Here is a 27,802-nt window from a genome sequence, read left to right on the forward strand (position 1 = left end):
CCTCGTGATGCACAATTGGCAACACTCCACGGTGACAGCGCTGGTGGTCACTCCCAGTCCTCTGAGCAATCTCATTTGGTGCCGGCGATCACTGCCTGCCTCCTGGGTGCGCAGGTACTGTTTCCAGGGGATGGGTGACTGGGTGGCTCTGGCGCTCACCTCCATCACAGGGGCTGGACAGGCGACCTGGGGTCCTGTGCGAGGTGTGAGGCCCCGAATTCCAGGCCTCACGGTGGCGATCCCGCCTCCTCCAGGCCTCGGCAGCGCTGATTGGTTAATCCGCATAGCGGAGGCGGCGGAGGGGGCCACCCGCGCCCCCTCCTCATCTCCGCGGAGGCGCGCCCGCGGCACGCGACGGGGCGGGGCCGAGGGTGAGTGACGGCCGCCCGGTCCAATGGGGCGCGCGCGCGCCGCAGCCGCCACCACCGCAGCCGCCGCCACCACCGCAGCCGCCGCCGGAGCTCGGCCCCTGACGCAGGCCGAGGCGCCGCGCCGCTGCTGCTGCGGGCGGCGACGGCTGCACCATGGGCCGGCTGCTGCGGGCTGCCCCGCTGCCGCCGTGGCTGCGGCCGCTCCTCCTGCTGCTGGCCGGGGGTGAGTGCGCGCCGGCGGCGGGCGGGCGGCGGCGGGGCCGGGCGGGCGGGCGGCGGGCCGCGGTGCTGGACAGCTCCCGGCCGCCAACAAAGGACCCGCGCGGGGCGGGAGCGCGATCTGGCGGGGCTGTGGCGCCGTCCTTCCGCCGCACGCGCTCGCGGGGAGCGGGGGGCGTGGGGCGACCGCGTGTGCCTGGGGTGTGTGTGGTTCCACGCGAGCGCCACACCCACACATGCACATCAACGAGTGAGCCCGAGAGTCGCGGCGCCTGAGCACGCTCCCTGCGGCGCCGGACGAGGGGCGCTCGGGGCCGGCCCCGGGGCGGGGAGGAGGACGGCCGGGCCCGCCGGCCTCTGCGACAGCCTCCCGGGAACGGGAGACAGCATTTGAAGGTCCCCTGGGGCCGCGACAGCGAGCGGGGCGGGGGGGGGGGGGAGTGTCTGCGGCCGCGAGGGGGGCTGCAGCGCGCCTCTCCAGACCGCAGCTGCGGCAGCGGGGGCGTGTTTACGTGCGGGTGGCGCTGGGCCGGAGGAGGGTGTGTCGTCGTGCATGCGGCTCCCAGGCTGTGCGGGGCAACTTACTTTATTCCGAGCCGACAAAGAAGAGGCGCGGCGGCCCCAGCAGGTCCCTGCGTGTGACAGTGACCGTGCTGGATAGCTCCCGCGCAGCGGACAGCAGGGATGTGAGAGCCCCTCTGAGATGGCTCCCGTTCAGTTACTCAAGGGCACTGGGATGTACGTGGGCGATGAAAGGGGGGGGCAGCTGTGCAGTGGATGTGCCTGTGAGCAAGAGGCAGTCTGAGAACAGCCGAGTGGCAGACTGGGGGTTTAGGTGTGTGCTGGGGCAGGGGGGGCACAAAGTATGTGACAGCCTATGAGACAGGCCACCAACACAGAACGGGGGTAGGAGTAGGGAGAAGGGCTGTCTGCAAGAGTAGGTCATATCAGGACGTGGCTAAACAGCCTCTCCACGTGGCTGACAGAGCGAGGATGAGCATATATTAAGGTCTGATGGGTAACGGGTGTTGGTGGAGAGGGGCACTGGGCTGAGTGTGTGCGTGGATGTGGATGTGGATATGCGCTCCTGGATCAGATAGCCTGGAGTGACTCCATTTCCAACGGACACACGGGGTTGTGACGTGCTTATATGCAGCCCGTGCATGGGACACTGGCCAGGAAGCACTTCCCTTACAGTTAACCCACCAAGGCCGGCAGGTTGTGTGATGTGTGTGAGTGGAGGAGAGACTAGTGAAGGGTCTCTTCCCGAGGGGAGGAGCAGCCTTTGCTTGCTGGTGGCAATGAGATGTGCCGTTACCATGGGCCATAGTGACAGAATCCCAAGAAAACCGCCTGGGAGGGGAGAGGGGCCATTCTGAGCATGTCTCAGGAAGGCCGGTTCAGCAGGGGTCAGTAGGGATGGGTAAGGACCTAAGTGGTGTGCACAGAAAAAATGTCCACAAGTGTTTCAGACACACGCACACACACACACTTACCTCCATCCTTGCAAATCTTAAATCCTCTTTGAAAAAGGTGAGATTCAACAAATAAGTTAAAATTGATTAGTTCACTAGTTCTTTTTGTGACAGCCACAGCAGAACTGGCCATGCCCAACTGTAACTGCCTGGACCCTTACATGGCTAGCCGTGGATTACTGTGGGCAACTTTTCTCCCTTCTATTATTTCCCCTTCTCCTCCCTCCCATACACATTCCTCATGACACACATATTATCTCCATGTATGGGTTACACGTGTGAGTCTAACAGTATGTCTCTTTCTTACACACCTTTGTGTAGAAACCCTACAAAACCCTGTAGCGTTGTTTTTCTGACACAGACACACATGAGTGAGTGTAAGTATGTATGTGGCAGGGTGACAGTGCTAGACAGTTTCTGCTGTAGCTGACACTCACGGGTGTGAGGGCTGTGTAACAGATACTGCCGGGCAGCTCCAGGACTGGTGTCTGGCAAGGGCTTAGGGAGATCTGGACTACAGAGCTGCTGATTAAGAGGATGGAGCTGATGGTGAAAATCAGAAAAGGATGTCTGCATCAGGAGCAGATTGCAGGGGAGATAAGACATGGGATTACTAGGCCTTGTGTTTTGTTTTGTTTTGTTTTCACTCATTTGCCTGTTTTTTGGAGTGTGTTTGGGTCAGATTTTCATTATTTGAGGCTGATCCTCTCAGTGGTTCTCAACCTTCCTAATGCCACGACCTTTTAATACAGTTCCTCATGTTGTGGTGGCCCCCAACCATAAAATTATTTTCGTTGCTACTTCATAACTGTAATTTTGCTACTGTTATGAATCGCAATGTAAATATCTGATATGCAGGATGTATTTTTCAGGGGTCGCGACCCACAGGTTGAGAACCGCTACGGCATGCCCCTTCTTTCTCTCTCCCTTCCTCTATTGGCAGTGATGAAGTAACAGAAAATTATAGGTGTTAGAGAAAAAAAATTACAAAGAGTGTAATCCTGAAATTTTAAATCAGGTGGGGTCTCAATTAAGGCCAATTAGTTAAGTGTGAAAGTACTTATACAGAGAATGGATAAGTCTCAGCTACTATTTTGATGGGCAAGTTTGAAAATAAGTAACCTTAATTACCTAAATAATTACTCATTGCCAAAGCTGTTGAAAACATCAAGATCTATTAAAAAAATAATTATAGGGAAAAATAACTTCAAGAACATGGAACTGTTTATTAGAGAAAGAATGAAAAACTAGATTCGTTTTTTTACACACAGCTTTCAGTAAGGTTATCAAAATATCTGTTAATTCCTGCCAGGTTGTTGGGAAAGGAAGACAAGGATGGGGAAGGGAGAAGAAGTAGAGAAAGATGGTGGCTTCTCTGCTGGACTGGTAAAGGAGTGGGGTTCAGAGAATGGAGGAATCACCTGTCATAGAAGTGGTAGGGAATAGACCCAGTGACTTCCTCAGACCATAGTCCTCTGCACAGAGAGCTTCACTGGCTAAAAAGGATATTATCCCGAGAGATGGGAAATCAACAGGACTGCTGGTCAGACTTTCCTCAAGAGGACAGACACAGTTTTCTCAAGATCCAAGCTGTGCTGGAGCCTGCCCAAGGCCCAGGGGCAGTGACTTCTCTGCCACCACACCACAGTTCAGCTCTGAGAGAGACAGTTCTTGGATTTTGAAGAGGCAAGGTGCGTTTGATCCTCCAGTTATTTTGTAAAAGGTAAAATTCCAAGAATTCTTGCTCGGCTGGCGTGGCTCAGTGGTTGAGGGTCGACCTATGAACCAGGAGGTCAGAGCTCAATCCCCCGTGGGGGACATGTAGGAGGCAGCAGCTCAATGATTCTCATCATTGATGTTTCTATCTCTCTCCCTCTCCCTTCCTCTCTGAAATCAATAAAAAAATATTTTTAAAAATCCCAAGAATTTTAAAAATCAGTTTGCACTTTTCTAAAAAAGCTGAAGTGCCCGGCCAGTGTTGCTCAGTGGTTGAGCATCGATCTATGAACCAGGTGGTCAGTTTGATTACCTGTCAGGGCACATGCCCGGGTTGCGGCCTCAATCCCCAGTAGGGGGCGTGCAGGAGGCAGTTGATCAATGATTCTCATCATTGATGTTTCTATCTCCCTCCCTCTCCCTTCCTCTCTGAAATCAGTAAATATGTTTAAAAAATTATTTTTAATGAGAATGGCATCTCAGAATCCCCTTGCAGTCTCTGGGTCTTGGGACTGTCCCCCAAAGCTCCACCCCGCCTTCAGGTTCTTTGTTGTTGGAGACATGTCTTAACCCCACAGCAGCCTGTCCTCTCTGGCCTCTCATAACCATCGGGCTTTTGTGTTTGTGCAGGGGTGTCCCTGGGCACGTGTGCAGCCGGGTCTGATGAACCTGGCCCAGAGGGACTCACCTCCACCTCCCTGCTGGACCTCCTGTTGCCCACTGGCCTGGAGCCGCTGGACTCAGAGGAGCCCAGTGAGGCCATGGGACTGGGAGCTGGCCTGGGAGCCCCTGGGTCAGGCTTCCCCAGCGAAGAGAGTGAAGAGTCCCGCATTCTGCAGCCACCACAGTACTTCTGGGAAGAGGAGGAGGAGCTGAATGACTCTAGTCTGGACCTGGGACCCACTGCAGGTAGCTCTTCTTAACAGTGTGTGCTGATTGCAGCTGGGTAGGAGCCACTCTTGGCAAAATGCCAAAGGACCATTTCCTTGCTCAAATCATATCCCTTCTCTCTCTCCACCAGCTTTCTCTGTGCATCAGAGCCAAGTCTCTGGGATTCTGAACGTCTTATAGGCTCAGGAGGCCCTTTTCTCTTTAATATTCACTGCTATTTAGTGAGCCTGTATTCTGTGCTCATAATATTATCCCCAGTTTACACATGAGAAAACAGAAGCTTAGAAAAGTTGAAAGCATGCTTAAGGTCATGCAGCTGTTCAGACTGTCAAGTCGTGATTCAAGCTGAGGTCTTTCCAAGGTCTGGGATGGTCTGTTTTTCTGTTCTGTGCTGTGTTGTCTCTGTTGAAGGTTCCCAGAAGTCCACACATGCCATGTCCTGCCTTAAGTCGCTCTGGCCCCCTCAAGGTGTTCTAATTGTCTTGCCCTCAGTCATGGACCAGAGCTGGTTTCTGGACTTACAGAGGATGACCAATAGAAATGTGGGACCTGGGCTCAGCAGGAATGCATGTACCACGGCTGATTACAGATGCAACAGAGCTTCCATGCTTCTAGCTACAGCAGCTGTGCACGTGTCCTTGGCCAGCAGGAGCCCATTTTAAATGCCAGACTGTCAAATCTGTGTGTGTGTGCATGAGTGCATGCACATGGGGGTTACAGAATTTAGCTCTAATTACAAAAACAATATATGAAAATTGTAGAAAATATGAAAATACAGAAACAGTACAAATATAAAATCCTGATCTCACAACTAAAAGATAATTACTATTAAGAGTTTGGAGTGCATCCTTCTAGTCACTTTTATGTACAAAAATGGAATCATAGTGGACATAATATCTTCACTTAAAATATTTCAGAAATGGCCCTGACCGGTTTTGCTCAGTGGATAGAGCGTCGGCCTGTGGACTCAAGGGTCCCGGGTTCGATTCCAGTCAAGGGCATGTACCTTGGTTGCAGGCACATCCCCAGTAGGGGGGGGGGGTGTGCAGGAGGCAGCTGATCGATGTTTCTCTCTCATTGATGTTTCTAACTCTCTATCCCTCTCCCTTCCTGTCTGTAAAAAATCAATAAAATATATTTTAAAAAAATATTTCAGAAATGAATTTCTGCATCATTAATATTCTTTTATAACCTGATTCTTTTTTTAAAAAATATATTTTATTGATTTTTTTACAGAGAGGAAGGGAGAGAGATAGAGAGTTAGAAACATCGATGAGAGAGAAACATCGATCAGCCGCCTCCTGCACATCTCCTACTGGGGATATGCCCGCAACCCAGGTACATGCCCTTGACCGGAATCGAACCTGGGACCTTTCAGTCCACAGGCCAACGCTCTATCCACTGAGCCAAACCGGTTTTGGCTATAACCTGATTCTTAATAACTACATAGTATTTCATCATGGAGCTCATCATATGTATGAAACCAGTTCTCTATTGTTTAATATTTAGGTTGTTTTTAGTTTTTATGCTGCTATAAATAGCCTCATATGTTTTTGTACTTTTCTGATTATTTGTTTAGGTAAATTTATAAAACAAAATTTCTGGGTCTAAAGGTGTGTCAGTCAGCATCCCAATCAGAAACTTAAGACAGAATCAAACTAAGATAATCCAAGGAGGGTTTACTTATAGAGCAGTGAATTTACAAAGGTATAGCTAGGGAACAGGTGACCACAGAAGAATCCAAGGCTATAGAGCCATCAGTGCCCTATACCCAAAGGAACAAAAGCAGGGAATGATGAAATGAACCTTCAAGGGACAGACAGTGGGTGGGGAAGGTGGCCAGACAGGGAAGGTACCAGGAGAATAAGTACTCGACTTCCCTCCTCCTATCTCCTGCCCATAATTCTCCTTTCTCCTCTGCCCAAGAGTCAGGTCAGGAAACAAAGCATGGCCTGTTGATGTAATCCACTAGGTCAGTCTTCCTGGGTGAAGGCAGGGTAGAAAGGGTGGAGACTGGATCTGTCTGACACAAAGGATACGAATCTTTCCACAGCTTTTGTTAAATATTTCCAAATCACCTTCTAGAAAGATGGTTCCAATTTGCATACCCACCAGACATAATGAATGCCAGTTTTTTTTAATCCTTCCCTCTACTGAATTTTGTCATTTAGAACTCTTTGTCAATTTGATAGGCAAAATTATAATGGCCTTTGATTACTTGTAAATTCTAACTTATATGTGTATATATTCACACACACACATATTATAGGTATGCATATTCTATGTATTCTCTATATATGATATATACATATTCTGTCCATTTATAGTTCTCCTATTTAATTTGAAGCATAGTGTAATTAAGAGAACAGGCGCTAGAGTTAGGCAGATTCCACAGTTCCAGCACTGCCATTGAACAGCTATATGATTTTTGGGAGGTAACAACCTAAGTCTGTTTTATCATCTGGAAATGGGGATAATACTCATATCATAGGGTTGTAAGATTTAAATGCAATAATACATTTAAAGTGCTTACTACAGTGCTTGGCATATTATAAGTCTTCTGTAAATATTAACTATTATTATTATTACTTTTTCATTTTTTTTCTACTGAGGCTTTGTTTATCACTGTACACATCTATATATATAAAAGCCTAAGTGACCGAACGACCGGTCGACCAGTTGCCATGATGCGCACTGACCACCAGGGGGCAGACATTCAATGCAGGAACTGCCCCCTGGTGGTCAGTGCACTCCCACAGCCAACCTCCCATGGCCGGCCAACCTCCAGTGGCCAGCCAGACTCCCAACCCCGCATTGGCCCTGATCGCCAGCCAGGCTGAGGGGCCCCACACGTGCACAAGTTTGTGCACCAGGCCTCTAGTTTTCATAAAAAGGATACTAATCATTTCTCTGACATATATAGAAAACATTTTTCTGGTTTGTCAATTACCTTTACTATAGTAATTTTTGATATATCTACATTTAATTTTTATAAGCTTCAAATAATCTTTCTTTTCTCATTTAATTTTTAAAAACATGTTTTCATTGATTTTGAGAGGGAGAAGGAGATAGAAATATCAATCAGCTGCCTCCTGCACACTCCTCACCAGGCATCAAGATTGCAACCCAGACATGTGTCGGGACTGGAATCGAACCAGTGACCTCTTGATGCATAGGTCGACACTCAACCACTGAGTCACACCTGCCAGGCAATAGTCTTTCTTTTGAAATGTTTTTATGTGTTTTTCTTTGCTTTATGTTTAGAAAAGCATTTCCCTCCCTGAAATGTATGCACCTTTATTTCTTATATATTTTGGGGGCCTGATTTTTTAATATTCTAACTGTAATTTATCTTTGCATGTGGCATGAGATAGAGATCTCATTCATTTTTCCCATGTATATAACCTATTGCTGCAGCAGTATTCATTGATAAGTCTATCCTCTCATCACTAAAGAGAAATTCCACTTTTACCTGGTACCAGACAATTATATGTACTTGGTCTTTCTTTGGGCTTTTTCTTTTGTTCAAACTATTGTGATACCAGTCTAAGACAAGCAGTCATTCAGAGAGGCTGGTTGAGAAAGCAGTAGTTATGCACTTAGACCTTCCTCAGGATCACAGCGTAAGGTCCTGATTTTGATGAACTCCGATTTGCTTCACACCCCTCCTTGCTTTGTTCCCCCCCTTTCATCTCTCTCTCTCTCTCTCTCTCTCTCTCTCTCTCTCTCTCTCTCTCTCTCTCCACCCCCTCCCTCCATTCGCTTCTCTAGGTGTCATTATAATAAAAATGCCTGTCGTTCATTGAACACAAGCCATGTAATGGGCACTTTGCATACATTCTGCTCATGCCAGGTCCACAACGTGCCAGGTCCACAACGTACCAGCTCCACAACACAGGTCTGTTTTCTTTTTTAAAAAATATTTTTTATTGACTTCTTACAGAGAGGAAGGGAGAGGGATAGAGAGTTAGAAACACCGATGAGAGAGAAATATCAATCAGCTGCCTCCTGCACACCCCCTAGTGGGGATGTGCCCGCAACCAAGGTACATGCCCCTGACCTGAATCGAACCTGGGACCCTTGAGTCCGCAGGCCGACGCTCCATCCACTGAGCCAAACCGGTCAGGGCCTAGGTCTGTTTTCTTATCTCTGCTGTATGTACCTGAAGAACTGTGAGGTGGGGACACAAGTGCCCTCCAAGGGCAATGGAGAAGGAGAGGCGTTCTGTCCAGGCTCCCTCATGGCTCATCTTTCGATTGGTCTGCTTGCCCACAGCGAGAGCTTTGCCCAAGGGCACATACTTGTGTACAGCAGAGCTGAGTCTAGAATCAGTTTTTCCTGAGCAGTGGTACCTGTGGACCTGGGTTCTTGCCACAGGAGCACATGGATGGGCTGTGTTAGTTAGGAAACCAGTACATTTTTTTAATTGGAAAAAAATATATAGAATGCTTCACAAATTTGTGTGTCATCTTTGCACAGGAGCCATGCTAATTGTCTCTGTATCTTTCCAATTTCAGTATATGTGCTGCCAAGGTGAGCCTGTACCAGTACATGTTATTATTACCTGTATTACTGTACATCTCATTCTAGTTTGCTATGCCTAGAACTAGAGCTGGTGCCTTCCTTCCCCTTCTGTAGCAGTGATCCTGGGGGTGGGGCAGGGGTCCAATGGCAAAAACAGCTGGTGCAGTTTCTGCTTGACTGATGATGAGTGGGTTCCTTTTCTAATCTTGGCTTCAGTCTCTTTATCTGTGAGACCATGCGAATGATAGATTGAAGTCCTCTGTAGATTTAAAATATTATGATTCTCTGACATTTCAATTGAAAAAAGTAGTCTCAACAAAGTAGGGAAAAAGATATGTAAATTTGCCACTTTACCATGAAGCCAACATAAAGCCAGATCAATTAACTCATGCAGAACGGTTAATGCTTAAGGACATTTTGCCTGGCCAGTGCCACTCAGTGGTTGAGCATCAACCCATGAACCAGGAGGTCTCAGTTCGATTCGCCATCAGGACACATGCCCTGATCTCTGGCTCGATCACCAGTAGTGGGTGTGCTAGAGGCAGCCAATCAATGATTCTCATCACTGATGTTTCTCTCTCTCTCTCTCCCTTTCCCTTCCTCTCTAAAATAAATAAAAATATATATTTTCAAAAAAAAGAATATTTCCCCAGGTTACTTATTTATCTCAAGACTTAGGTGTCCCTATTGTCACCCTCCACTTCTTTCATTTTCTAAACTCCTTAATAAAATTCTCTGCAAGCAGTTTTAATTTCCCCAGTGAACAAGCTGACTGGTGTTCTACAAGAAGAGAGAACTCTTTGGGCTTGGCAGGTTTTAGAAAGCCCGCTCAAACAGGCACACAGGTGTTTCCTGGCTCAGTAACTGCAGGTGGGGTCCTGGGGTTGAACCTGAGTCAGAGCCTGCCTTGCTTCCCCTTCGGGCTTCATTCTTAGGCAGGCTGTTCCTGTGGGTGGCTTCAAGAGCCCCTAGTACCTGCAATTTCATTCTTCTTTTATGTAACAGCCCCAGCAGAAGCAAAATTTGCCTTTCCATCACTTTTGGAAAAATAACAGAGGGGAAGCTCATTAGTTTGGTTAGAGTCATGAGCCCATCTCCCACCAGTCCTAAGGCCATGGGGACAGAGGTCTCTCACTGGCTCATAGTGGGTCTTGGGGCCCTCTACTTCTGGACTTAGAAGAGGGGAGAATTGGAGTGCCATTAATCAAAAGAGGGGGGTAGAATGATGGTTGGGCATAAACCACATTGCATTTGAGGAAAGAACATTCATAAAGTATTTATATTTTATAAAGTATTTTCACATACGTTTTTTACCTCACTGCAACCAGATGAAATTTGTAAAAGCAGGCATGGTTAGTATTGCTGTTTTATAGATAAGGAAACTGGCTCAGAGAGGTGTAAAAGTGGCACTAATTACACAGGTAATAAGTGGCAGAGCTGAATCTCAAATCTGAGAGAGATTTCTACTTCAAGATCTGCTATTCCTTCTCTATATGAAATCATTCATGAGGCTACTTTAAATTACTGTTGCCTATAATGAATTTTATAGAAAGCAGATCATCAAAGCAGCTGTCTGATGGGACCTAGACATTCATTCTATACAATGAATCCTTGTTGAGATTATGTCTGCTATAGAATGATTTAGCCTTCTGAGTCACTTCCCATACATCAAGCATGTTTACTAAGAGGAGGACCAGCTGACAGAAGCACTTCACCTAGGCAGCAAAAATAAATAAATAAATAAATAAATAAATAAAATCTGTATTTTTGTTTTATGCTAGTAATGAGTATCATTACATGAAAGTTAGAAAAGGTAAACAAGTTAAAAGGAGAAAATAAAAACCACCTATAATCCCATCACTCAGAGTTAACAAATGTAAACATGTGTATCTTTCTGAACTTTTCCCATATGGGAAATACATGAAATATACTTTTACAAAAAATTGTTATTATAGTGTACAGATCTTGCTGTTTCAGTTACCAACATCTTTCCAAGCCAGCGAACTCAGCTTTCCAACCTCGTCTGTAAGGCTGATCTCAAGAGTGATGGGCTTCCATTTCTCAGTCTACCCCCTGCTGTGTGAGACTGGCTGGTTCCAGTCTTTGTTGTGTGAACTGTGCCATGATGGAAATTCTTTTTTTTTTTTTATGGGAAGTCTTAAAACCAAATTGTTATGAATATCCTTAATTGTTTCCTTAGGACCGTGGTTGGCAAACTGCGGCTCACAAGCCACATGAGGCTCTTTGGCCCCTTGAGCATGGCTCTGCCACAAAATACTACGTGTGGGCGTGCATGTACAGTGCGATTGAAACTTCATGGCCCATGCACAGAAGTTGGCATTTTGTGGAAGAGCCACACTCAAGGGGCCAAAGAGCCGCATGTGGCTCGCGAGCCGCAGTTTGCTGAGCCACAGTTTGCTGACACTGCCTTAGGGTGTACTTCTAGAAGTGAAATTGTGCGTTCAGAATGTGTGTTTTTAAAACTTTTCATTCATATTGCCACCCTCCTCCAAAAATGTAGACTGATTTCTGTTCAAGTCAGCACTGATTAAAAAATGGCATAAATATATTTTGTATGTTGGTAGGCCAAAAAAATTTATCATCTTGTTTAGTTTACGCTTCTTTCATGACTATTGTGGTTGAGGTAGTTTTTAATTATACTGAAAGCGTCTTCCTTTGTATCTTTGTTTTATACAAATCTATTTTGAGTTTTGTGAGTATTTTTATATTAGCGTTCGGTTAACTGGCTTGAGTGTTGCACTCAGGGGACAATTTTCAGTGATTCAACATTAATCTAAAGGGATATTTAAAGTGATTTTCAAGGCCACTGGCCCTGATGCCTATTTTAATTCCATGTCTTAAACAGAGGAATCAGTTCATTAATATTTAAGCAGATACAAAAGGTCATCCATGAAATATGGCTTTCTTGGATGGAAGAAATAAAGTCCAGTGTGGCCTTGATAAGCTGGGGAACAAGACCTCGAAACTGTGATGAGCCCTGGCCAGTGTGGCTTCGTTGGTTGGGAGTTTTCCTGTGGACAGAGAGGTTGTAGGTTCCATTCCTGGTCAGAGCACTTGCCTGGATTTCATGTTTGATCCCGGTGGAGGTGCATACAGTGCATTCGGTGTGTCTGGGAGGCAACCTATGGATGGGTGTTTCTTCTTCCCTCGCTCTCTAAAATAAATGAAAGCATGTCCTGGACTAAAAAAACAAACAAATAAAAAACCTGATGAAATAAATATAAGAGAGAGAAAATGCAACATGATCGATTCAGAGAACAAAAGCCAGTACCATAGTGAGATTCAAAGGGAAAAAGAAAAGAATCCAAGTTGTCAAGAGACCTGGAGCTTCATCACAGTGACCCCTAGAGGCCTCTGAGCCACCGATCACATCGCTGGGGAGAATGCGGCTTAAGTGCTGTGATGAATGATGTTACTCTGTCAAGAACCTTATTTTACATTGTGCATCAGTTAGCCTCTAGTTCAGCGGTTCTCAACCTGTGGGTCGCGACCCCTCTGGGCGGTCGAACGACCCTTTCACAGGGGTCGCCTAAGACCATCCTGCATATCCGATATTTACATGACGATTCATAACAGTAGCAACATTACAGTTATGAAGTGGCAACGAAAATAATTTTATGGTTGGGTCACAGCATGAGGAACTGTATTTAAAGGGCCAGAAGGTTGAGAACCACTGCTCTAGTTAGTGGATCTTGTTTAGTTTCAACAAAATTCATTCAGCATATATTAGTTTTGTAACTACTCTGTTGATTTTGTATAACGACTGTTAAAACGGTGGCGAATCCAGAGTTTTCACAAGAGAAGAAAAATATTAATAGGAAGGGTTGCAAATAAGGAATGATTATTGATGGTTGTTTAGCCCCAGGGAAAGAAGGCTAAATTAGGGCAACTAAGACATATGTATGTGTGTGTTTTTCCTGAGGGAGTTACTTCCTAGGTGATCCTCACTTAGTAGATAAAACAGAAATGGGCTTAAGGTTTAAGGAAATTAGGGTGAGAGAAAAAAAAGCCAACAACAGCAGTTCCTCTCTAAGGAGGCCAAGATGTGTTTTTGAAGAGGATTGTAAACCCACCTTTTCTAGACTTCCTAGGCACCTGCCAGAGGGCTGAGGCAATCAGATAGCCTCCTAGATCCCTCCTAATGTTAGACCCCAAGAACCCTGGTAGTCCCATTATAATAACAGGTTGGCCACAGATAATATCTACTGGGAGCTGGATTGTGTGGAAAGCTTAGAGGAGTGCAAGGCATATAGTGAGACTTTTAGAGATTGCCTTGGGGAGAAAAAAGTACCTTCCATGGGACAGGTGTTTTTGCATTCATTATGTCATTTCATCTTAGCCTCCTGTCGCAGAGGCTGGGTGTGCAGAGGCTAGAGGCCAGTCACCCAGAATTCCAATCCCTGCCTGCAAAACTCTGAAGCTTGACCTTGGCTCTCACATTTCACCCAATCTGGTGATTCAAGCACAGCTTTAAAGAGATTGGCTGTGACCAGAGGGGCAGATGAACTGGGGGAGGTAATGTTACTGCTGTCCATTTGCTCTTCTCAGCATCTGAAGAGAAGTCTTAGGGCTGCAAAGCCAGTCTTTCAAGACACCTCCTACCTCCTGGTCGCCTGACCAGGAGGTAGGAGGTGTCTTGAAAGACTGGCTTTGACTACATATGAGCCTGAGTTTTACAGCTTTACAATGTGCCAAATTTAGTTCAAAGCTTAGAGAAAGTATCCTCTACTCTCCAAGCTCTTGTTTCCTCATCTGTAAGAGGAGGGCAATGGGCCCTTGGATCTTGTAGGGCCCCTATCTGATACCCTGTATCTGGGATGGAGAGCCTGATTTCCCCCAGGACTTACAGAAGGTGTAGTTTCCAATGATGGCCACCAGAAGGACTGCAGCTTCACAGCGCTGGCGTGTCACCGAACGAAGGAAGTTCACAGCCCATCACTGCACGAGGAGACTAGACGACTTGGAGTGGCCCACCTTACCTGGAGAGGAGACCCATTCCCCCCTCCCTCCTCCTCACCCCTGTTGCTGCCCTCCTCTCCTCTCCCTTTCTTTTCTCGCTGTATCTCTGCCTCTCTCCTTTTCCTCATCCACCTCACTTCTTTTTTTCTCTTCTTCAATTGCCAATTTACTCCCTTATTCCCCTCCAAAATGACAGCTAAGGCTTCTGCTCCTTACTCAGTGTTGCAAGTCCCTGGAAGCCTGGTCTCCCTGCTTTGGACACCTGAGTGGGACAAGCATTCTTCCCTGTCCACCAGGCTTGTTCTCTGTCATGGCAACTGTGTTCCTTTCTCCTGTCTCTTTTAGTTTCCTGTCTCTTTTTCTCTCACCCTAAGATGAAAATGGTTAGTCCTGGGGGAAATCAGGCTCTTCATCCCAGATACAGGGTATCAGATAGGGGCCCTACAAGATCCACTAAGTTCTGAGCTCTTAGTCCAGGATGACCTGCTCTCTTCTTTTCTGGTGGTTCCAGCACATTCACTAACCAGTTAAAATGATATATATCTCTATCTCTATCTCTGTCTCTATCTCTATTTCTATCTCTATCTCTATCTCTGTCTCTATCTCTATCTCTATCTCTGTCTCTATCTCTATCTCTATCTCTCCCTTCCTTCCTCCTTCCTTCCCTTCCTCTCTCTCCCCTCTCCCTCTTCTAAAATTTTCAATTTATAGAAAACTTACAAGAATAATTCCTATATACCTTTCACTTAGGTTCCCCTATTGTTAACATTGCTTTATTCTGTATATGTATATGTAGACATATAGACATAGAATTTTTCTAAACAATTTGACAGTAAGTTGCAGACATGATATTCCTTTACCCATAAATACTTCAGTGTATATATTTTATCAATACTTACCTGAAGACATGTTCTTTGATTTTTAGAGAGAGAAATATTGATGTGAGAGAGAAACATCGATCAGTATCCTTCCATATGTGTTCCACTGGGAATAACCTTCAACCTAGGCTTGTGCCCTGACTGGATTTTCCCCAGGACTTACAGAAGATGTAGAGGCCCTTGGCCTCTCGCTAGCTCTCCTTGCATCTTTTTCATCTCCTAGTCAAGGCCTGGGTTATAGAATAAGAGCACAGTTTAGGAACAATGGTCATAATCTGTGGGTCTCATCTGTTCCTGTGATCAGAGGGTCCTTACACCTCATACAGGGAAGCTTTTCTAATGGGGTGTCCTTGGTGAAATCCCAAGATGAGGAAAAACAAGCAAATTATAAAAACAATAGAGAAGATATCCATCAAACTGTTAATAAGGGCTATATCTCTGAGGGGTATAATCATAGAAACTTTCTACTTGATACATTTCTATATTCATGGAATTTGTGTGTCAGATTTATGTCATTTTTATTATCCTGAAGGAAATGAGGGCCAGCCTGGCCTGTTTCCCCTGCAGTCTGCCCCTTCCCCTTACCCAGGTATATTTCCCAGTCTGTTCTGACATACCCAATAGTGCGACCTCCCACTGTCCTCCTGAGGGTCTCATTTATATCATCTGCTCAGCAAATACTGAACAAATCAATGAATAATAAAACCAGTGAATGAATTTTCCATCTCTGTCCTTAGATTATGGTTTCCCAGACTTGACTGAGAAGGCAGGTCCTATAGAAGACAGCAGCCAGGGCCAAGAGGCATCGAGCCTCCCCCCTCCCTTGCCTAAGATGAACCTGGTAGAGCCACCTTGGCATATGGCTCCTGGAGAGGAGGAAGAGGAAGAGGACGAGGAGAAAGAGGAGGAGAAGGAGGATATAGAGAAAGAAGAAGAGGAGGAGGAGAAGGAAGAACTGCTGCCTGTGAACAGAGCCCAAGAAGAAGCCCAAACTCAGGTCCACGACTTTTCTCCCACCAGCAGCAGCCAGACTCCTCTGGCCCCCAAACACAAGCATGAAGATTCTGGGGACCAGGCCTCCTCAGGTGTGGAGGTAGGGAGCAGCATGGAGCCAAGACTGTCACCACCCTCAGTCACCCCAAGTACAGTGACCCTAGGGGGTCAGGACTTCACCAACCAGGAGGCAGGGGACACAACGCTTCCAGCTGCAGGGCGTGAGGTAGATTTGGAGGCTCCGCAGGAGGCAGCTGAGGAGGCTGCCATGGGAATAACTGTGTTGGCTGGCAAGCAAGGGGAGGTGCTGTCCTTGGCCTCATCCCCTCAAGCAGAAGCCCCAAGTGGGGCTGAGACCCCAGATGAAGACCCCCTTTACCCTGGAGCCCCAGCCACTGTCCCCCTGGCCTCCCAAGACATGGAACTGACACCGTCCTCTGCTACCTTGGGACAAGAAGACCTCAGCCAGCAGCCCCAGGAAAGGCAGGCTGCTGAAGCTCAATCCAGAATCCCCTGGGATTCTACACAGGTAACGTGGAGGCACATGCAGGCCTCTGGCTACTCTGGGGCTGCACTGCGGTGGGAGGTCTGCCAGGCTGAGCATGGAGGGCCTTGAACCAGGCAGAGTCTCAGCAGAACTGCTGGGGGTGCACACCTCATGGTTCAACAGTGGGTGTCCGCACCACACTTAAGTGCAGAGTGGACGCTTTGGAAGAGCCTGCTGCCTTGGCCTGGTTTTTACTTGTTCAGGTGCTACTGCTGCTACTCTTGGCTTCCACACTGCTTACGACAGTGGCGAGAGCTTGTGCTTGACCTGCATTCTCTCCAGCCATTTCCATACCCACCATCACATGCACAGTCACCCTCTGCTCCTCCCCTCATCATCCCTGCCCTGCGTGCACGCCCTCCAACACCAGAAGGAAAGGAAAGGGGTCCTGAGTTTTTAGCCTATGCATCTGGCCTACAGAGCATTAAAAACAAAGTTTGTTCCTAGCTGGGGCAAGCTCTCTGTAGTCCGGCCCCTTGGGCACAGATTCCTCTTCCTTTCTGTCACTCCTGGCTACTTCCTCTCACTTGCTCCCTGAAGACATATGGGTTTGTGAACTTGGGTTGGATCCTGGGCATGTCACCTTGCAGAGGCTGTCAGCTCCCACCTAGCTATCACAGACCTATACCTGGCCTTCACCTCCAAGCTTCTCAGAGTTTCTACCCAGGCTCTCTCTGGATGCCTTTCCTTATGCCTTTGTAACTGTTACTCTTCTTTCTGTTTCATTGTACAGGTGGTCTGCAAAGACTGGAGCAATCTGGCTGGGAAAAATTACATCATTCTGAACATGACAGAGAATATAGACTGTGTGAGTGCTGAGCTAGGCTGAGGACCGCAGGCTGAGATTGGAGGCAGGCGGGCAGAGTGGAGGCAGTGGGCAGGCACTGGGGAATGGGCAGTGGATGGGGTAGAAGGCTTAGCTCTTAAGTCAGAGGGGGGCTAGCTTCACCCAGGGGATGAACCAACATCCAAGAAAACAGTGCTTTCATGTTTTCAAATTTCTAAGAGCTCTTTTGTTCTTGCCCCCTCCGATTTTAATTTAAAGGAATAGTTTTGCTCATGCATGCCATATCTTATCTCTCTGAGGATGTGGAAATCATTTTTTAAAATCTTTTCTTCCTGATAGGTTGCTTTCCTGATTTCTTTGTTTCAGTCTCAGATTTCCACATGCATACTCTCTTCAAATGTCTGGCGGTGTTTGCCACCAGGAAGCTGGCTGGAAGCTTTGGGCGTGGTGATGGAGTTTCTTAACTATGGCTTCTCAGGAGGGTGGTCTGACCGGGTCATTTCTTTTGAAAATTTCTAATCCCAACATCATTAGGTCCTTCCTCCTAGGTGATTAGATCCTTTGAAAAGGGGACTTCTTTTCTACTGGGAGTATAAGGGGCTGGTTGCCAGTGTTCTGGGAACCAGGGTGGGGAGAAGGCTGGGCATCTCAGTATTAGAAACATATTTACATGCATATATTTTACTCCCTTGTTTACAATGTGAGCCCCCTTTCATAGTTGTGCCTGGTGTCTCCTGAGCCCTCTCTCCTTGGCTTGTAGATCAGTGTCCTCACATGGTGCTTCCCCTGCTCATATCTGTGTCCTCATCTTCTCCTCTTGTAAGAACACTAGTCATTGGTTTAGGGCCCTCCCTAATGACCTCATTTTAACTTAGTTACCTCTTTAAAGGACCTGTCTCCAAATACAGCCACATTAGGACATACTGGAAGTTAGGACTTCAACATATGAATTTGAGGGTGACACCGCTAGTCCTTAGCAATACTCTTGCATTTTTCCCCTTTAACAATATAGTCTGGAAACCACTTTATGACCATTATAGAGATCCTTCTTTTTAAAAAATATTATTTTTTTTAAATTATATTTTTATTGATTTCAGAGAGGAAGGGAGAGGCGGAGAGAGATAGAAATATCAATGATGAGAATCATTGATTGGTTGCCTTCTGCACGCCCCCTACTGGGGATCGAGCCCACAACCTGGGCATGTGTCCTTCACTGGAATCGAACTCGGGACCTTTCTGTCCACAGGCCGAGGCTCTATCCACTGAGCCAAACCAGCTAGGGCAAAGCCTTTATTATTGAGAGTATTACAGATGTTTCCCCCTTTATTCCCCCTTGCCCCCCACTTCCTGGTTCCTGCCCCACTATCTGTGTCCATGGGCAATGCATATATGCATATAAGTTCTTTGATTAAACTCTTCCAGCTTCTCCTTCTCCCTTCCCTCTGAGATTCGCCAGTCTGTTCCATGATTTCAAGCCTCTGGTCCTATTTTATTGTGTTCATTAGATTCCACATATAAGTGAGATCATGTGATATTTGTATTTCTCTGTCTGGTTTATTTCACTTAGCAAAATCATCTCTAGGTTTCTCCATGCTGTCTCAAAGAGTAGTAGATCTTTCTTTTTTACAGCTGCATAGTATTTCATTGTGTAAATGTACCACATCTTTTTTTATCCATTCATCTAATGATAGGCACTTCGGCTGTTTCCAGATCTTAGCTATTGTAAATAGCATTGCTATGAACATAGGGGTGCATATGTTCTTCCTGATTGGTGTTTTGGGATTCTTAGGAATATATTCTAAGTGGGATCACTGGGTCAAATGGCAGTTCCATTTTTAATTTTTTGAGGAGACTCCACACTTGTTTTCCATAGTGGCTGCTCCAGTCTGCATTTCCACAAGCAGTGGACTAGGGTTGCTTTTTTAAAAAATATATTTTATTGATTTTTTACAGAGAGGAAGGGAGAGAGACAGAGAGTCAGAAACATCGATGAGAGAGAAACGTTGATCAGCTGCCTCCTGCACATCTCCCATTGGGATGTGCCCGCAACCCAGGCACATGCCCCCGACCGGAATCAAACCCGGGACCCTTCAGTCCACAGGCTGACGCTCTACCCACTGAGCCAAACCGGTTTCGGCTAGGGTTGCTTTTTATCCACATCCTCGCCAGCACTTATTGTTTATAGAGACCATTCTTAATCATTTTTTACAACTGAATAATAACTCCATTATGTTTGTATACAACAGTTTATTCATCAAATTTCCTTTGTATGGGCAATATTCTGCAATTACTTCCAATTTTGCAGTGAATAATGTGTGTGTATGTGTGTATTTTTTGCGTGGTTGGAATGTATATTCAGAGTAAATTCTTAGAAATGAGATTCCATATGCAGTTTGTTAGATATTGCCAAATTCCCATTTCTTTCTCATTCTTCTTAAAGGTTTAGGGCCTTATTTTCCCATCTACTTTGTCTTTTATTATTTTTTTAATAATTTTTTTTTTTTAATTTCAGAGAAGAAGGGAGAGGGAGAGAGAGATAGAAACATCAATGATGAAAGAGAATCATTGATTGGCTGGCTGCCTCCTGCACGCCCCCTACTGGGGATCGAGCCTGCAACCCAGGCATGTGCCCTTCGCTGGAATCAAACCCGGGACCCTTCAGTCTGCAGGCTGACACTCTATCCACTGAGCCAAATCGGCCAGGGCTACAATGTCTTTTAATATACTTTCATGTTTTCCATGTCTTTAAAATCTCTCTGATGCATTCTGGGTGATTTTCTAGCTCTAGCTTTCAAATTAGTAGCTCTCCTCAGTTGTATCTAATCTTCTGTTTGACCTACCCATTGAGTCATTAATATAGATAACTATTTTATACTTTTAGAATTTCTATTTGATTCCAAGTCTCTTTCTTTTTAAAATTTTGTTCTCTTCTTTCATTATGGTTTCTATTCGTTCACTTCTTTAATTATTTTAAACATACTTATTTTATTATCTCTTTTATATTTAGTGACACCACATCTTGACCTGTCAGTTCTCCTGTTTGTTGCATTTATACCTTATTCCCTCATATGGATCATAATTTATTGTGATCTCATTTTAACCCCAGGCTGTGAAAGAACTTCTACAGAGGGACTTCAGGGAACCTTCAGGAGTTCTAATAGTTTTAGAATAATTTTAAATTTATTTATTGGCTTAAATTTCTATACCACAAAAGACTACAAGTTGAGACTCCACTCCCAGGTGAAGTGCAAGCCTGGGTTTTTAAGTGATTTTATGTAACATTATTTCTCCTACCCATGGACACAGGCATACCCTTTATAGCTCCTCCAGGTGAGTGGAAAATTTTTTGAGTCCCCATTTTACTGAAAGGGCTGCTCTTTGAGGCTCTGTCCTGGTACTCTGCTCTAATTCCCCACCCTGCCTGGGCCAGGAGCACATTTCCTGTCTCCATGTGAGCATTGAAAGTCAGGTCTCCAACTGCTGGATCCAATATCTGGGTCCTAGAATTACTGTGGATTTAGTGTCAGCTTACACTCCTGGCTTCACGTTCCGTTTGTTTTTGCCTCCTTTGAGCTTGAAGTTGGGCATGCTTTTAGAACATCTTCATTGTTTTGTTGTATTTTGTCCAGTATTTCTATGTGTTTGTAGCAAGGTGGTAGAGCAGAGCTTTCATCAGTTCTGTCTGTCATCTTGCCAAAAGTCAAAATGTTCTGATGAATAATGAGATGTCCCTTCCTGTTTGTCGTAAGAACCATACCAGTGGAGCTGGAGCCCCTATAGTGGGAGAAACTGTGTGATTTGTGAGGGTCATCTGCCCAGGAGTTAGCAGAGAAGGCAGTTTATACCTCTGAGTGTACTGCACTTAAGAAAAGTTCTAATGACTTACAACATACGTCCAGAAAGGCACACAAATCTTAAGTATACAGCTTGATGGATTGCCTGGCTGGAGCCCACAGACTCACATTATCACTCCTGGGAGAGTCTGAGGACTGTATATAGACTCATACCATTGATTCTGTAAGTAGGAACTAAGTGTCGGTGGCCTGGGAGAAAAGCCCTGGCTTTGGAATCTAAATCATCTGGGTTCAAATCCTGGTTCTGCCATTTGTCAGTTCCATGACCTTTAGCAAAATACTGCACCTCTCTGAGCTTCAGTTTCCCCATCTGAAAATGTGGGCTTTGGTCCTAACAGCCTGGGCTTACGATGATGATCCAGCCAGGCAGACAGCTGGACCCGAGGAAATGTGGGGCATGCACACGTGGTGAAGCACAGGGCTACTGCATGGGGGAGGCACTACCTGTGACAGGAGGGTGGGGTTTTTTTTTTGCAAGCAGTGGGGCTGCTTGGACACAGTGCATTCTGTGTACCTGCTCAGGCAGGTGTGAGCTTGCACCCCTTCCCTACACATACACACACACACACACACACACACACACACACACACACACGCGCGAAGATGTTAAGAACCATTTCAGGAACTGGGACTTTCTAGTGCATTTGGCTATCTCCAGGTACCAATCTTCTTCCAAATTCAAAACTGAGTTGGATTTCTGTTAGGCCAGTGAGTGCCAAAACTTGAGCCTGAACCTGGCACTTGCCATCCTAGTGGCCTTCAGGTTGACATGACGTCCAGGGAAGGCTCATTAGTTTGGGCTCTAACAGAAAGGAGACTGGGAGTGTCAGCGGTCCCAGAGGGGTGGCCTGGTGAGATGCCTGTGCCTTACGGCAGCCCTGGTTTGCAGCTTCACAGAAGGGCACTCAAGAGAGAGCTGAGCAGCTGACAGGGGTGTCTCTGGCAGGGAATTTTGGACTCCAGAAGTAGGGGATAGTTGACTTCCCAGGTACAGGAGGGAGAGGAGCTAGGGCTTAGGGATGCGGGGAGTGGGTAGCAGTCACAGGGCCAAAGGAGGGTCTCATCCCACATGGGGCTAGGCAGGGACAATGGCAGGCTGGGAGCCAGAGGCAGGGTCCTGGTCTCCAGCCCCAGCCTGAGCTCCTGCCACTCACTGAATACCTGCTCAGTGCCAGGAATATATATTTATATCCCCCGCCCACCCAAGACAATCTGAACAGTACAAGAGAGTGTCAGATGAGAAAGAAGTCTCCTTACATCCCTCCTCTTGCTCCCAGCCCTGCTTTTTTGGGGTGGGGGATTACCATTTTAACCATCTCTGCTTAGTTCTTCTGGCCACCACCACCAGCATTAGAGTCCTCAGACATCTTTCTTGATTCCCCAACTGTATGCTGTATCTCTACAATGACAGAAGAGAGATGAGCACAGTTAGACTGCTTCCCACCTCACCTCCTGATCTTTGGGGGCTGTATGGTTGAAAATATCTTGTTGTTGTTTTTATCCCTGCACCCCAAAATATTTATTCCTTACACTATACATTTGACACGGACGCACCATGAGCAGTCTTCCATACTCCTTCGCGTGCTACACACTCACTTCCTGGACTTGTCATCATATGTGGGCCTATCTGTACCCCCAGCTTAACTGTGGGGGTATCCCTGGATAGGCCCCACACCCTCCTCATGGTGCAAAGCCAAGGTGGGAAGGAGCACCTGGATGCCTGTAGGCAACAAACCCACAGTCCTCTAGATGGCAAAGCTCACAGCCTTTCCAATGGTCCAGATCAGCCCCCTCTGAAATAGCCAGATGGCCTTTCCCAGTGTTTGGCTGATGGGCGGAGGTTGGAGTGGGGCTAGGTCTCAGGCAGGGGTATTTAGAGCTGTCTCCCTCACTGAGCACAGGCTCTCTTTCTGCCCCTGTAGGAGGTGTTTCGGCAGCACTGGGGACTGCAGTTCCTGGCTCTGGTGGAGGAGGTGCTACCCCGGCACGGTAGCGGCCACCACGGGGACTGGCACATCTCCCTGAGCAAGCCCAGTGAGAAGGAGCAGCACCTTCTAATGACCTTGGTGGGCGAGCAGGGTGAGCGGGGGGGAGGGGCACCCACAATGGGGGGGGGGCGTTGGTATGTTTGGGGAGAGGGTCCAAGAAGGCAGTGGTGGGGGGCAGGCCAAACCAGCAGAGGTTTCCCAAGGCCATGGGAGTTCCCCCGCAGAGCTGTGAGAAAGTGCAGCCAGGGCTTTTGGACGTGGGGTGGGCTTTTAGGATAGCAGGATGAGGTGCTGCTTGAGCCCCTAGTTTAGGATCCAGGAGTACCAACAACAAGCTTGAAGGCAGGAGGAGGAGGAAGGTGGGAACACTGGGAATAGGAGGGGGAAGAGTGTGGTTTCAGTGCAGGTGCCAGACAGCGGCACTGTATACTTTGTGGCGGGCTGAGAAGGAATGTGTTCAGAATGCAGACTTAAGGAGCTGTGGAAGTGACCGCCTGGTATCACACCTGTTACTTAGTAGGCACTCACTGAATCTTCTTAATGAGTCAATCAGTGGGCAGCAAGCAGAGGAAAGAGTGGTTGTGTATATACCAGGGGGCCAGGGAGTGAGGCTCTAGAAACCCAGGCCAGAGGCTGTCCAAGGGGACCAGGAGTCCAAAGGGGGAGCGCCCCAGTGGCCAAGGCTGGGCTGATGATGCTGTCTCCCCCCAGGGGTGATGCCCACTCAAGATGTCCTTTCTATGCTGGGTGATATCCGCAGGAGTCTGGTGGAGGTAAGAGGGCAGGGACGAGTTCCCGTCCTGTTCCTTAAAGCTCTGGCAGCCGGGCTACCATCCCTGAGGGCAGAAGGGTGGCCTGCACCATGTGGTGCAAGGAGCAAAACACAAACTCTCATTCTGTAGTTCTTCCTTTCAGGTCTCCTAAGACACCGTCCCCATGGGAGAGACAGAGTGTATGAGCACTTAGCTATCAGCTGCACTGTGCATGGGCCCGCCAGGGACTGCCAGCTGGGAGTTTTCTGGGGAGACAGTGGGAGAAACACTACGAGTATGTCTGGCCAAGGGGCTGTTCAGAAGCCTGATGGGTGGGAGCACGTGCTGTGGCTCTGGAACCACAGGAGAAAGCACACGAGGCCTGGGCATCTCTTCGGAGACCGTGAGAGTCTGCAGTGCTTGGCCAGCTGGGGGTGAGGGGCGGGGCTCGGGACACAGCAGACAGGCCTGTCTTCTTGAGATTCACCCCTGACCCAGCCTCTGGCCCGTCCTGGAGACTGTGGCTGAGGAGACAGGCTGGCCACCTGTGCATGGTGGAGCAGAGCCATGGCTGATAGGAGGGGCAGGCCCCCATTGTTCCTCCTGTTCCTCATTCACTTCCCTTCCCAGGGACAGTCACCATCTCTAACAAAACCCCTTCCACTCACTGTGAAATCCAGTCATCTGTCATCAGTCCTTTTTTTTAAAAAAAAAAAAATATATTTTTATTGATTTCAGAGAGGAAGGGAGAGGGAGAGAGAGAGATAGAAACATCAGTGGTGAGAATCATAGAAACATCAATAATGAGAGAATCACTGATCGGCTGCCTCCTGCACACCCCCTACTGGGGATTGAGCCCGCAACCCAACCTGAGCATGTAGCCTTCACTGGAATTGAACCTGGAACCCTTCAGTCCACAGGCTGACACTCTGTCCACTGAGCCAAACTAGCTAGGGCCAGTCTTCCTTCATATTGAGGGCTGTGTAATATTTGACAGCAAAGATGAACTGTGCATGACTGTGGTTCTGTCTCTTCAGTACACTCAGGGCGAAGAGGTGGATTCTGTGGGGTTTCTGGTTTTTTGTGTTTTTTTTTTTTGTTTTGTTTTGTTTTTATCAGCAAAGCATATTGAATCATTACTGAGTGCCAGACGGTGCTCAGTGCTCGGTTTCCTCACCACCGCCCCAGGACTTGTGAGCACAAATAAGGCACCCTACTGAGTACCCTCGGTGCTCGGTGCTCCATTTAAGGTTAGAGTGGGAGCCCAGGGAAGGCGGTGACTCACCTGAGATTGCACAGCTAGTAGTAGAAGAGCCAGGCTTTGGACTAGGCCTTGAATAACTCAAGACGCTGGTCTTCCACCACAATGCAGTGTCTATACTAAGGGCTGTTCTGGTTGTGAAAGTCTTGGTTTGTGAACCCTGAGAACTGGTGGGGAACAGGCTGCCCTTGATCTTTTTTTATAGACTCTCCTGACTCTTTTCCCAGTCCCTGGGTGTTCTGGCTTTACTGGACACTTCATGCTGACTGACATGGCCAAAGGCATGCCGGGCATTTGGAAGTATATTAGTGGGCAAATTTAGCAAGTTCTAGCAAGAAAAATGGACCCTTAATAATTTCAGTCAATAGAGGAAGGTAGTGGAAATATATAGGCGATTCACAGAAACCAAAGGAGAGCTGAATAACTGGCATTTGAAGGGGGAGTGCAAGGCAAAAAGGGGGCTCCCAGCTCTGCGTTGGGAGCCAGGAAAGAGCACCTATCTTTTGAGGAGGGCACCTCACCTTTGCTCCCTTTCTGCCTGGCTGCTGATTTGTGGAGAGAACATCTGCTGGGCCAGGTCAGGGCACAGCAGCCTCTGGACCAGGGAAAGCAGGCCCACCTAAGACAACCTGCAGTGTGGGAGTAGGGTTGGGCAGCTAGATACCATTGGTGACCACTCCAGTGGGAAAGGGGAGGGAGCTGGGAGGCTGGGGTGGCCCCTGTGGGCTGTCCCAGTATCCCCTGCACTGTCTCTGGCCCATAATGACCAGGATAATACCAGAATACCCAGGGGCCTAATTCAATGGTGTCGTGTGGTGGAGGATGTGTGGCAAGGGGATCACAGCTGCCCTTGTTTTCTTCCTTTTTAAACTGGTGGGACAGGTGTGGAGACTCAATCTAGTTTGGATCATGACTGGCATAACGAGCGTGGGCAGCCTCAGTCAGGGGCGGGGAGTGGGGGGTAGAGTCACATCTGATGGATTTTGAGCCACACTTCTTTCCCACAGGTCAGGGTCAGGCAGCACCATGCTGGGGGTGTGGGGGGAGCATGCAATAGAAATGTAGGGTAGAGAGGCTTGGAGCTGCCCCCAGGTGAACAGGGTGGACATAGGGCAGAGAGAGTCCCTCATGAGCACTGATCAGGCCCCTCAGGGAGCTTCAGGAGCCAGGAGTGTGCCAGCTTCTCAAAGCCTGTCCCTGTTCCTAAGCCCCAGCCCTACGGGGGTGGGAGCCATGGCACCCAGGGCCTCAGCTGAGGAGCCTGGCCCCTCCCACCCCCAGATTGGCATCCAGAACTACTCCACAACCAGCAGCTGCCAGGCCCGGGCCAGCCAGGTGCGCAGTGACTACGGGACGCTCTTTGTGGTGCTGGTGGTCATCGGTGCCATCTGTGTGATCATCATCGTGCTGGGCCTGCTCTACAATTGCTGGCAGCGCCGGCTGCCCAAGCTCAAACATGTGGTGAGTGTGGGGGCAGGTGGGGCAGAGGTCGTGGGCTGGGGGCAGTGCTGGTGGAGATGGGAGTGCCCCGCAAGCTGTCATCTGCAGACTCTGTCATCTCAGTTGGGCTGGCAGTAATGGCCTGGGTTGGGGTACTGCAGGTGAGGCCACTCGTCCAGAGCCTGCATCTCAGTGGACCTTCTGTGCAGGGCACCAGCCCCACCTGCAGGAGCCCTCCATGGCACCAGCCCCTCCTGGGGCAGGGTGGCCCTGCAGGCCTGAGCTCATTTGGATGTCTCCCTAGAAGCCCTGGGTCAGCAGAGCACTGGGGGCCAGGAAAGACTCCTCACAAAGGAGAGGGCAGGGCAAGACGCCCTTTCCCAGGAGTCCCTTGGAGTTTATCAGGAGGCTGTTGAGAGGGATCAGCTGGTGTTAGTCAAAGGATCAGAAGAATTATTTTAGGAAAGGATTTGGGCTGCGGGAACAGAGCAGGAGGGAAGTGGCATCTGCGGAAGGTCCCTGGGGTTCCCTGTGTCGGGTCTTACAGACTAGGGAAGGAGCAATGAAGTGACTTGTTCAAGGTCACAGGTCAGGTCAACGGGGCACGTTGTGCAGCTGGTGGGTTGGGCTGGGGCCCGGGCCGAGGCCCTCGCCCAGCAGCCTGGTCCCTGCCCGCAGTCGCACGGCGAGGAGCTGCGCTTCGTAGAGAACGGCTGCCACGACAACCCCACGCTGGACGTGGCCAGCGACAGCCAGTCGGAGATGCAGGAGAAGCAGCCCAGCCTCAACGGCGGCGGGGCCGTCAACGGCCCGGGGGGCTGGAGCGCGCTCATGGGGGGCAAGCGGGACCCCGAGGACTCGGACGTGTTTGAGGAGGACACGCACCTGTGAGACGGACGCCGGCGCAGGGCCGGGACAAGCAAGGCGGACCCAGGGCGCAGTCACGCCCCTTCCTTCCCCGGCCTCGGCACCCTCCGCAGCCCGGTTCCCGGTGCCGGCTCCTCCCACTCCCCACCCGAAACGATAATGGCACAGCCTTCCCCACCCCAACCCACGTCCCGAGGGGCGGGTCCCGGGACTCCCATTAAAACTTCCCGGAGCTCACGCCGGGCCCAACCCGTCCGCC

At 48.2% G+C, this 27,802-nt stretch overlaps 1 protein-coding gene across 1 annotated transcript; it reads left to right on the plus strand.

Moving 5' to 3' along the window:
• Positions 1-424: 424 nt before the first annotated feature.
• Positions 425-27,794, plus strand: PODXL2 (podocalyxin like 2). The gene is made up of 8 exons (XM_081097542.1): positions 425-594; positions 4,412-4,690; positions 15,792-16,576; positions 17,328-17,402; positions 23,158-23,314; positions 23,935-23,996; positions 26,518-26,697; positions 27,355-27,794. The coding sequence occupies exons 1-8, from the start codon at positions 525-527 to the stop codon at positions 27,565-27,567; spliced, it is 1,821 nt and encodes a 606-aa protein (XP_080953668.1). The 5' UTR covers positions 425-524; the 3' UTR covers positions 27,568-27,794.
• Positions 27,795-27,802: the final 8 nt, after the last annotated feature.

This window comes from Myotis nattereri (assembly GCF_964212035.1).
Source record: "Myotis nattereri genome assembly, chromosome: 8".
Taxonomy (NCBI): Eukaryota; Metazoa; Chordata; class Mammalia; order Chiroptera; family Vespertilionidae; genus Myotis; species Myotis nattereri.

What these genes read in the sequence shown, in the direction of transcription:
- PODXL2 (XM_081097542.1), top strand. Translation starts at nt 525, where the DNA reads ATGGGCCGGCTGCTGCGGGCTGCCCCGCTGCCGCCGTGGCTGCGGCCG. An exon ending in CCTCCTGCTGCTGGCCGGGG is followed by an intron (nt 595 to 4,411) that starts GTGAGTGCGCGC and finishes GTGTTTGTGCAG; the next exon opens with GGGTGTCCCTGGGCACGTGT. An exon ending in TGACAGAGAATATAGACTGT is followed by an intron (nt 17,403 to 23,157) that starts GTGAGTGCTGAG and finishes CTGCCCCTGTAG; the next exon opens with GAGGTGTTTCGGCAGCACTG.